Source organism: Carcharhinus amblyrhynchos, chromosome 20 (genome assembly GCF_965287045.1).
Source record: "Carcharhinus amblyrhynchos chromosome 20, sCarAmb.v2.hapA, whole genome shotgun sequence".
In the NCBI taxonomy this organism is placed as follows: domain Eukaryota; kingdom Metazoa; phylum Chordata; class Chondrichthyes; order Carcharhiniformes; family Carcharhinidae; genus Carcharhinus; species Carcharhinus amblyrhynchos.
Genome location: NC_137343.1, coordinates 52,508,803 through 52,520,856, shown reverse-complemented (window position 1 = coordinate 52,520,856; position 12,054 = coordinate 52,508,803). Strand labels below are relative to the sequence as shown.

General features: G+C 44.0%; 1 protein-coding gene across 3 annotated transcripts in view; it reads right to left on the bottom strand.

Moving 5' to 3' along the window:
- Positions 1-644: 644 nt before the first annotated feature.
- pik3ip1 (phosphoinositide-3-kinase interacting protein 1) overlaps positions 645-12,054 on the bottom strand; it is a 75,007-nt gene continuing 63,597 nt past the window's right edge. For all 3 annotated transcript variants that reach the window (XM_080208626.1, XM_080208628.1, XM_080208627.1), the window contains one exon: positions 645-1,314. In XM_080208626.1, coding sequence (XP_080064752.1) covers positions 1,107-1,314 — 208 coding nt within the window. In that variant the 3' untranslated portion in view covers positions 645-1,106. The remainder of the gene's footprint in view (positions 1,315-12,054) is intronic.

Here is a 12,054-nt window from a genome sequence, read left to right as displayed (position 1 = left end):
GTGAATCTCTGGAACTCTCCGCCCATTGAAGCAGTGGAGGCTACCTCATTAAATGTGTTTAAGTCACAGGTAGATAGATTTCTGAGCAATAAGGGAATTAAGGGTTTATGGGGAGCAGGCGGGTAAGTGGAAATGAACCACTATTAGGTCAGTCATGATTTTATTGAATGGCGGGGCAGGCTTGAGGGGCTAGATGGCCTACTCCTGCTCCTATTTCTCATGTTCTTATGTTGTGATTTTAGGTTCTTCTTTCCTCCTTTGTCCTTCTGCTTTATTCTCTAATTGTTATCTTCTTTAGTTATTTAAGTTTCAGCTATTTAAACACAGTCCTAATATCAGTCACTTACCAACCAGCTGACCACTTTCCTGCGATATCACTCTTGGATTATTTTCAAACTCAGCACATTCTCTCTATCAATATCCTGGTGAGGCGTGTCCCTCACTGGTCCGGAGCTCTCCACTGCCCGAAGGTGAGTGAATGCCCCTCCCCTGTGCTCTCCGTCACTGTCCCAGTGAAGCATGTCCCTCGCTGGTCAGTGCGCTCTGCTAGCCGAAGATAAGTGAGGGTCCTGAGCCTCATGCTCATAATGTCCTCCGCTCTCCAAAGATAAGTTCTTCAGTGAAATAATTAACATCTTCAACACTTTCTCAAAAATGTTTTTATTCAATAGTATTTAAACATGGTTGACTAGTATTTAAAACACTGCTAAGCAGGCTGTTTACATGTTCGAATACCACCCTGTAATAAATTGATGCATGTAGAGTGGATATTACAGAAAAGACCCCATTGCGCATGCTTGTAACACAGTCTGCTGCCCTTGAAAACAAACAACCATCACCCGAATTACCATCATATTGTAACAATAACTGAATTCATGCACTGATGGCCAACATCAGATGAGACCAGGTCCTTCCCCACACTGCACATGAAGCAGACACTGTGCCATACCTGGCAGTTCTCTGAGCAGCGTCCCTGTTCAGAGCGATTTTATCATTGGCACTGGTCTGAGTTTGGCTTCAAACCCAAACTCAATTTACAGTTAACTTGCTCAACCAAAGCATGAAATTCAGATCCAGTGATACCCGTCAGTTGGGTTGATCCAAACTCAAGCTCCAGGAGTGCCATTTGTGCCAATAAGAGGACTAGTCCTCTCACTGCTTTCATTGATTTCTGTCTGGGGGCTCTCCACCACCAAAGTTATTTCATCAACTAGCTCACAGTTAGGGTTAGAAAAGGCTGACAATGGCAACATTATACGATGCATTTCTCTTTCACTGGCTCGCTGCTCCTGCTCTTTCTTTAAGTCTTGGACCCTGAAATAAAATTAGATCAAAGCGCTTTAATCCCACAAACTGTAGAAGTATTTACATGGCACATTTAACAGAGTAAATTGTCCCAAGTTATTTACAGGAAAGGTATCAAACAAAACGTGGCAATCAACCACATAACTGAATACCAGGACATATAGCCAGAAATCTGAGAGAGGTTGTAGGCGGTACCTTGGAACCAGAAGAGAGAATTACAGAGGGAGGCACATCTCAGAAGACTATGCGGTTGGAGGATGTGGTGAGGAGCCTTGGAAACATACAAAATAGGAGCAGGAGTAGGCCATTCGGCCCTGAGAGCTGACTCCACCTGCCTTGGATGGGTAAGTGGAGCTGAGACCATGAAAAGATCAGCAATGATCTTACTGAATGGCAGAGCAGGCTCGAGGGGCCAGATGGCCTACTCCTGCTCCTTGTTCTTATGTTCCACCACTCATGATCATGGATGATCATCCAACTCAATAGTCAAATCCTGCCTTACCCTATCTATTTCTGTCTTCAAGCTATTCAATGACCTGGCCTCCACAACCCTCTGTGGCAATGAGTTCCTGATTCACCACCCTCTGGCTGAAGAAATTCCTCCCCGTGTCTGCTTGGGTTTCCTCCGGGTGCTCTGATTTCCTCCCACATTCTGAAAGATGTGCTGATTAGGTGCATTGACCTGAACAGACACCGGACTGTGGTGACTATGGGAATTTCACAGTAACTTCATTCCAGTGTTAATGTGAGCTTTACTTGTGGCTAATAAATAAACTTTAACTTATTCTAGCCCTTTAGAAATGAATGCTAACATTGAATTTGCCTTCCGAACATCCAACTGAACTTGCATGTTAACCTTAAGGGAGTCTTGAACCAGACTCCCAAGTCCCTCTGTGCATCAGATTTCTGAAGCTTTTCTCCATTTAGAAGATAGTCTACGCCTCTATTATTCCTACCAAAGTGCATAACCATTCATTGAGTACTTTCTTGTCAAACTACTCTTTCCAAATGTATCAACTCTCACTTTTCAGGGTTAAATTCCACCTGCCACTTATCCGCCCATTCCGTCTATATCTTCTTGTAGCCCAGACACTCCATCTCATTGTTAACCACCCGGCCAATCTTTGTTCATAGAATCATAGAACCCTACAGTGCAGAAAGAGGCCCTTCGGCCCATCGAGTCTGCACCGAACACAATCCCACCCAGGCCCTACCCCCATATCCCTACATATTATACACACTAATCCCTCTAACCTATGCATCCCTAGACAGTAAGGGGCAATTTCTTGGCATGGCCAATCAACCTAACCCACACATCTTTGTTCATCTGCAAATTTACTAATCCTATCCTCCACATAGTCATTAATGTCATTAATATAAATGATAAATAATAGCGGACCCAACACAGATCCCTGTGGTACGCCACTGGACACTGGCTTCCAGTCACTAAAGCAGCCTTCTGTCATCTCCTACAACTGAGCCAATTTTGAATCCACTTGATCAAATGACCCTGTGTATCCCATGTGAATTTACCTACTTTACAAGTTTCCCATGTTGTCAAAGGCTTTACTGAAATCCATATAAACTACATCAACTGCACTATCCTCATCTGCACATCTGGTCACCACCTCAAAAAATTCAATCAAATTTGTTATGTGTTACTGCCCTCTGATGATACCTTGCTGACTATCCTTGACCAAGCTTTGTCTCTCCAAGTGGTGATAGATGCTCTCCTTCAGAAATTTCTTGAATCGTTTCCCTACCACTGACATGAGACTCACTGGTCTGTAGTTCCCTGGTTTCTCTCTACAACCCTTCTTAAATACAGGAGCCACATTAGCTGTTCTCTATACGTATGGCAGCACCCCTGTAGTCAGACAGGAATTGGAAATTTGAGTCAGAACCCCTGCAAATGCCAAGCAGCCAAGGTCACAATTCATTTGAATCTGGAGATTTATCTATTTTAAAACACCTTCAATATCTTGTCCTTGCCTATGTCAATTTGCTCAATAGCCTCAAAGTCTCTCTGCCTGAATTCCACACCATCGTCCTCATTCTCTTGGGTGAAGATGGATGTGAAGTATTCATTTAACACTCCACCAATGCCCTCTGGCTCCACCCACAGATTGCCCACTTGGTCCCAAATGGGCCCTACTCTTTCCCCTTCCCATTGATATATTATAGAATATTGTGGGATTTTCCCTACTTTTACCAGCCAGGTCATATTCCCACTTTGCTTTTCTAATTGCTTTCTTAAGCTCCACTCTGCACTTTCGATACTTCACTAATGCCTCCAACGATTTGCTCCTATTGCACTTTTTAAAACCCTTTCTTTTTCTCATTGTATCCTGAATATCTCTGGTCATCCATGGTTCTCTGGGCTTGCACCTTCTCTACTTCATTTTTGAATGCCCCCCCACCCCTGCTATCTTGTACATTTTCCCATTAGTATTTGTTCCGGTCTACCCTGGTCAGTTAGAACAAAGAACAACACAGCACGGGAAACAGGCCCTTCGGCCCAAAAAGCCCGCGCTGCCATTTTAACATTGTGAGTGCCCTCCTCTACCTATGACCTTTGTCTATGCCTATTGGACTCCACAATAAAGGAATTATAACCAGATTGAGGGAAGACTAATTTAGGGACAATTTGTTACACCAATCAGCCTAAGAGCACATTTTTGGGGTGTGGGAGGAAACCGGAGCACCCAGAGAAAACCCACACCAGCACGGGGAGAATGTGCAAATTCCCACAGACACCGACCCAAATCCATGTGTCTGCACAGCAATAAGTGATAGTCACTGAGCTGTCATGTTGCCCGTCAGTTGGTCCAGTTTAAGCGTACACTGACGATGTGAAGCACTATTCCCTGGTAATGTAAATGGGTATAGTACGATAATAATGTTTTTCTCTTTTCATTCACAGGTTTTAAGTCGGTCCACCTCGTGTCCAACGAGGGGCATACACGCGATGGGTCGTACTGGGGCTGCTCTTGGTTGTTCAGGATTGGCCTAGTGCTTCATGTCGTTAGTGTGTGCCTAAACTGGACCAGATACTTGCGTGGGTTTTCTCCGGGTGCTCCGGTTTCCTTCCACACCCCAAAGATGTGCTGTTAGGCTGATTGGCAGGAATAAATTGTCCCTAAATCAGTTTCCCTCAATCTGGATGGCCATAAAACATTAGACAGGGGTCGTGGGTGGAGAGGGGGACTGGTGGTGTTGAGAAGGCGGCGTGGGCTCGTTGGGCCGAAGGGCCTGTTTCCCAGGCTGATTTTGTTCTTTGTTCACTAGGCAACTCTCGAAGCAACATCCAAGAGCAGCCCTCGCACGACACACCACGTGTATGTGCCCCTTGTTGGCAGTTCCTGTCTTATTTTACCAAAATCCATTCTCCCTCAATCCAAAACCTTTCTTTGCAGCTTATCTATTTCCTTGTTCATAACAAGCTGAAATGTTGTGATCGTTATCACTCAAATACTCCCCCATCACCTCAACCACCCGTCCAGCTTCATTCCCCAGAATCAGGTCCAGTACAGCTCCCTCCCTTATTGGACCCTCCACATATTAAGTTTAAAAAGTTCCACAGCACCACATTTCAAGAAATCTACTTCATCCAAGTGCTTAACACTATGTACATCCCAGTTAATGTTGGGAAAGTTGTAATCACTGAATGTAATAATCCTATTACATAGAACCCTACAGTGCAGAAAGAGGCCCTTCGGCCCATCGAGTCTGCACTGAACACAATCCCACCCAGGCCCTACCCCCATATCCCTACATATTTTACCCGCTAATCCCTCTAACCTAAGCATCCTAGTACAGTAAGGAGCAATTTTAACACGGCCAATCAAACTAACCCACACATCTTTGGACTGTGGGAGGAAACCGGAGTACCCGGAGGAAACCCACACAGACACGGGGAGAATGTGCAAACTCCACACAGACAGTGAACCAAGCCAGGAATCGAACCTGGGTCCCTGGAGCTGTGAGGCAGCAGTGCTAACCACTGTGCTATTGTTATTGAGTTTACACACCTCCAAAACTGAGCATATATCTGCTCCTCAATCCCTTCAAGAAATGTTTCCCAATCCACAAATAGATTGTCAATTATTCCTTTCTTGAGGTTCAGGATCCTAGTCTCAGAATCAACGACACCACTCTCCATCTTAATGAAGAATTCATAGTCAGAGAGTTTTATAGCACAGAAAGAAGTCCTTTGCCCGTGTCCATGACAGCTACCAAGCACCTATCTATTCTAATCCCATTTTCCAGCACTGAGTCTGTACTCTTGTATGCTGTGGCATTTCAAGTGCTCATCCAAATGCTTCTTAACTGTTGTAAGGGTTCCTGCTTCTCCCATCCATCATATTCTGCCTGCTCTAATATTCAGTGCCGTGCTTGATTCTGGCCCTTGATTTCTCTGCTTATTACTCTTCTTATTCCCCTTACTCTCTTAGTTATTGTTAGTTTAAATACACACTTAAACACACAGTTAGGAATCTTAAAACAGGTTTTCTAGATAGTGGAGCACATGGTGACTGGACAAATAGGACATGGTGCATGTTAAGATACAGTCAGTATAGTTCTGAATGAACTTCAGTTCATGGAGGCTGCAAGGTGGGAGATTGCCAAGGAAAGCAGTGGAATAGTTAAATCAAGAGATAATAAAGATACTGATAATGGTTTCGGCAAAAAATGAGCTGAGACAGGTCAGAGATAGGCAAGACTATACAGCTGGGAGTAAGCTGTGTTGTGATGAAACATTTATAGGCTTCATAAGGTCACCCAGGATGCCAAAGTTTTAGGCAGTTTGATTCAGCCTCAGGTTCAGGGAGAGGAAAGGAATCAGAGGCTAGGCATCAAAAACAAGCCCTTCAGTCTCTCAACATTTAGTTGGAAAAAATTTTTGTGCATCCAGTATGGATGTATATCCTTGGACTTTCTATCTGATATTCAAGAATGGCTGGGGACTAGTTCACAGATTAAAATGCTGACATCTGATTGACACTTTGGAAGAGGAGGTCATTCAAGAATGAGGTAAGATGGAGCCATGTTTACCTATGCAGGGCAAAACTAGAATACTTCAGTGTCATACAGCCTCTATATCAGACCTCGAATAGAATAAGAGGACTGAGTCACAGCCCATGGAGTGTAATTCACCACCGATTTTTGGAAGAGAGAGGAAGATTGATGTCGACATTCTGGACTTCAAAAATAGCAGGAATCACCAAAGTACTGGGATATATTTGAGGGAACAGGCATAAGAATGGAGAGAAGTGGTTGAAAGGGGACTCAGACTGCATTTAACACCGCAAGAGTTACTTGCCAGAAAGGCAGTCACAGGAGGACTCAGGCTACCGTGGGAGGCCAAGTTTAGGAGAGCAATCTCTCCACAGGGAGCGCCAAAGCCACTGAGAGGAAGCGATAGCGTGGAACATGCCAAGAGCAGCAGAACTGCACAAAAGGTGGCTAAAAAATATCAAAGGAAACAGGAAATGATGGGCTGATTCAGGACAATGGAGCCTTTCAAAGAAGATATGGAAAGCTGGACGCTATACATGGGCTGTTTCAATTCTCTTTAAAATAAGAAAGAGGAGGAACTTACAGTCACAGTGCTCATAAGCACTACAGAAAGTAAAATGTTCACAAAATTAAGAAGCCTCATACAACCACAGAAACCTGCATTAACACAGAATCCTGACAGTGCAGAAAAATGCCATTTGGCCTGTCGAGTCTGTACCGACCACAACCCCACCCAGACCCTATTCCCGTAATCTCACATATTTACCCTGCTAATCCTCCTGACAGTAGGGGCAATTTATCATGGTCAGTCAACCTAATCCGCACACCTTTGGACTGTGGAAGGAAACCGGAGCACCCAGAGGAAACCCACGCAGACACGGGCAGAATGTGCAAACTCCACACAGACAGTGACCCAAGGCAGGAATTGAACCGACATCCCTGGCACTGTGAGGCAGCAGTGCTAACCACTATGCCAGCATGCTGCAGAGAATCCCCTAGCAGAGTTCTGTGAGATAGTAAGGATTCATTATGCCTCAAAGCCACTTCTGATAGCAGAATGGTTCCAATTTTATAAGAGAATGCAATTGTAAAGTGAATCCATTGTGCAGTTTGTGGCTGGATTGAAGAGACAAGCAGAGCACTGCGCACTTGCTGCTTTCCTACAGGATGCTTTGAGGGATTGTCTGGTGTGTTTGCTTCACCACAAAGCAAAACAACAAAAACTGCTGACAAAAAAAGTTTTAATTATATAGTGGTTTTTGAGGTGGCTACTTCCATGGTACTGGCTGCAAATAAAGCAACACAGTTGGGTGTCAGTACCTTAGTACAAAAGTAGCTGAAGACAACAGAACATGGTGTCAACTACAGCATGTCACCACTGTGGCACGTCCAACCACAAAGAGCCCACATGCTGCACTCACAAAGCCCCAACTGTAGGGTGGAATTAAAAGAGGAAAAGGGGAGTTGGAGAGACACAAACCTGAAGACTAAGCACGAAATATATGCTGCTAGGGGGACAGGGAAGAGGCATGAGAACCCAAATTGACAGAATTTCTTTTAAATATTTTAGCGGTTAGAGAAGAAGCCAATAGATTCTGGGACTTCGCAAAGTTGGAAGGGAAGGTAATGAAAATGGAGGTAGATATGGGGGGGGAACTGGTACCACTGATCCCGGACTCAGCGAACAGATACAAGCTAAAAACACTGCAGTTGCCTTCAAAAATCACCTTACACACTTACATGGAGCAAATAATGCCACTGAGAGGATATGTGGCAGTAAAGGTGCAACTGAGAGACCAGAGTGAGGAACTAACATCGTCAAGGGTGACTACCCTGCCTGGTTTGGATATTCATGGCTACGTAAATTAAAATTAAACTGGAGCATGGTAAAAACAAAAGCTGGCAGATTCAAACACATTCCAAGAAATCCTGAAAAAAAGGATATATTTAAAGGGACCTGAGTGAGATGAAAGGGGTCGAGATAAAGATTCAACTAAAATCAGTGACTCATCCAAAGAGCCTGAAGGCACATCCGGTGCCATATGCACTTAGGCCGGAGTAGTGTGTCTGTTCAATGTAGGGACAGTGGAAGCAATGTGGACCAGCAAATGGGCTCCCCCAATTGTGCCATTTTGAAGACTGACAGCCCGGTGAGGATCTGTAGGGATCTCAACTGTAAACCCTGCACTTGGTGCAGACCAATACCCACTTCTTCTTATCAAGGACTTGCTTAGTAGGTTGGCAGGAGAGGAGAAATTTTCAAAAATGAACAGAGAAATGGGGTAAAAAGGAAGATGGTGTTGCACTATTAAGGAGGCAATTACTGCCATAAGGAGAGATGATATCTTGGAAGCACCTTCAAGCGACGTTTTGTGGGTAGAACTTAGGAATATAAAGGGGGCACCCAAAGAGTCCGTGGGAAATAGAGGATTAGATATGTAGACAGTTCACTGAGGCAGTTTGGTTGGTAAAATGGGAAGGTGACTTTTTTTCTAAATGGGGAAAGACTTTGGGGTGCTCTGCTGCACAGGGATCTGGATGTCCTCGTTCATGAGTCACAGAAAACTAGCATGCAGGTACAGTAGATAATAAAGAAAGAGAATAAAGTGTTTGCATTTATAGCTGAAGGAATAGAATATAAAGCTAAGAATATAATACAAGGCATTGGTGAAGCTGCACCTGGAATATTGTGCACAGTTTTGGTCCCCTTACTTGAGGAGAGACGTAGTGGCATTGGAGGCAGTTCAGAGGAAGTTCACTAGATTGATTCCAGAAACGAGGGGTTTGCCGTATGAAGAGAGATTGAAGAGTTTAGGGCTATACTCTCTGGAATTCAGAAGAATGAGGGGAGATCAAATTGAGGTATTCAAGATGATAAAAGATATGGATAAAGTAGATGTGGAGTGGATGCTTCCTCTTGTGGGGCATCCTAGGACGAGAGGTAAGGATAAAGATAAGGGATAGCAAATTTAAAACAGAGTAGAGGAGAAACTAGTTCTCCCAAAAGGTTGTGAAAGGCTGTGGAATTCGCTACTCCAAAGAGCGCTGGATGCTGGAACAGTGAGTAAATTTGAGGAGTTAGGCAGATTTCTAATTGGTAATGGGTTGAAGGGTTATGGGGAGAAGGTAAGAAATGCGGATGAGGAGCATATCAGCCATGATTGAATGGCGGAGTGGACTTTATGGGCCGAATGGCCTAATTCTGCTCCTATATCTTATGAACTTAGGGTGTGTAAGAATAATAATCGGATAATTATACATGGAGATTTCAACTTTCCCAACATAAATTGGGATAGTCATACTGTAAAGGGTTTAGAGGGGATGGATTTCTTAAAATGTATCTGGGCAGTTCAATCTGCACAAGGCCCAACGGGGGATGAGCAGTGCTGCATCTGGTTCTGGGGAGCAAAGCCAGACAAGTGTTTATTTTGGCAGTGGGTGAGCATTTTGGCAATAGCAATCACAACACGGTATGGTGCAAATTTGTTATTGTCAAGGAGAAAGATAGCCTGCACAAGACGGCTTTGAATTGGGGGAAGTCGAATTTTATTAAAATATAGAAGGAACTGGTCAAAATTTACTGGTAACAGCTCCTTGCAGGAAAGTCTACAACAAGGCAGTGGGGGCATTCAAAAATGAACTGGACAGAGTACAGACAAAACAGGGGGTGGCACAGTGGTTAGCACTATGGCTTCACAGCGCCAGTGACCCGGGTTCATTCCCAGCTGGGGTCACTGTCTGTGTGGAGTCTGCAAGTTCTCCCTGTGTCTGGGTTTTCTCCATTTGCTCCAGTTTCCTCCCACAGTCCAAAAGAAATGCTGGTAAGGTTCACTGACCGTGCTAAATTCTCCCTCAGTGTACCCGAACACACGCCAGAGTGTGGCAACGAGGGGGATTTTCACAGTAATTTCATTGTAGTGTAAGCCTACTTGTGACAATAATAAAAAAACTAAACTTGAAACATGTACCCTTTAAGGGGAAATGGAAGATAAATAAGTTCAGAAACCCCGAGGTTCTCAGGACAAATACAGTAAGAAGTCTCACAACACCAGGTTAAAGTTCATCACCTCCGACCTGGGAAAAAGCTTCCCACTGTTCACCCTATCTATGCCCTTCATAATTTTATACATCTCTATTAGGTCACCCCGCATCCTCTGTCTTTCTAGAGAGAACAACCCCAGTTTGCCCAACCTCTCCTCATAGCTAAGACCCTGCATACCAGGCAACATCCTGGTAAACCTTTTCTGCACTCTCTCCAAAGCCTCCATGTCCTTCCACACTGGTAGTGTGGTGACCAGAACTGGACGCAGTATTCCAAATGTGGCCTCACCAATGTTCTATATAGCTGCAACATCACATGCCAATTTTTATACTCTATGCCCCGCAGTCAATTTGAAAACTTTGCTATCTCCTTGGTTTATGACATGTGGCCATTATTTCCTAATCCTCACTGGGTACAGGTGAGGTGAGGTCTGCTAACGTTGTACCTTTATTTAGAAAGGGATTGAGGGATGGACTGAATAATGACAAACTTGTTAGTCTGATCTCGGTGGTGAGCAAATTATTAGAATCAATTCTGAAAGACAGCATAAATGTCACTTAGAAAGGCATGGATTAATCAAGGACAGCTGACATGGATCTGTTAAGGATTTGTTATTTTATTGAATTTTTGAGGAAGTAACAAGAAGGATTGGGAAGGTAGTGCAGTTGATGTGACCTACTTGGATTTTAGAAAGCTTTTTGACAAGGTCCCACATGATAGATCAGTTAAAAAAAACGTTCATGGGATCCAGGGGAATGCAGCAAACAGGATACAAAATTGGCTTACTGACAAGGAAGTAATTTTTGATGGATGTTTTTGAGACTGGAAGGCTGTTTCCAGTGGGGTGCTACGGGATTTAGTACTAGACCCCTTGCTGCTTGTGGTACACATTAATAATTTGGCCATAAATATAGGAGTATGATGAAGAAGTTTGAAGATGACACCATAATTGGCCCATGGTTGACAGCAAGGATTGTTGCAGGCTGCAGGAAACTATCAATGGACCAGCTAGGTGGGCAGAAAAGTGATAAATGGAATTCAACCCAGAGAAGTGAGGAGATACATTTGGGGAAGTCAAACATGGCAAAACACTACATAATAAATGGGAGGACACTGAGAGGTGTAGAAGAAGTGAAATATTTTGGGGTCAATGCCCATAAGATTGTAGGAAATGTTGATAAGGAGGTTCAAGGTCAATTAAGAAGGCATATGGAATTATTTATCAGCCTAGGTGTGGAATGTAAGAGCAGTTCCAGCAGGAGCTGGAACTATATAAATATAAATATAGGCCACAGCTTGAGCACTGTGTGCAGCCCTGATCACCTCATTATAGAAAGGATGTAATTACACATTAGAGATTCACAAACATGTTGCCAGGACTACAGAATTGCAGCTCTGAGGAAAGATTGGACAGGCTGGGATTGTTCTCCTTGGACCAGGAGGCTGAGGGGAGATTTGATTGAGAGGTATAAAATTGTGAGGTGTGGATGGGAAGACCATAATTACCCCAACAAAGACTAGAAGCCATAGGTTTGAAGTGATTGGGTCACTGTCTGTGTGGAGTTTGCACATTCTCCTCGTGTCTGCGTGGGTTTCCTCTGGATGCCCCGGTTTCCTCCCACAGTCCAAAGATGTGGGGGTTAGGTTGTTTGGCCGTGCTAAAAATTGCCCTTAGTGTCCTGAGCTGC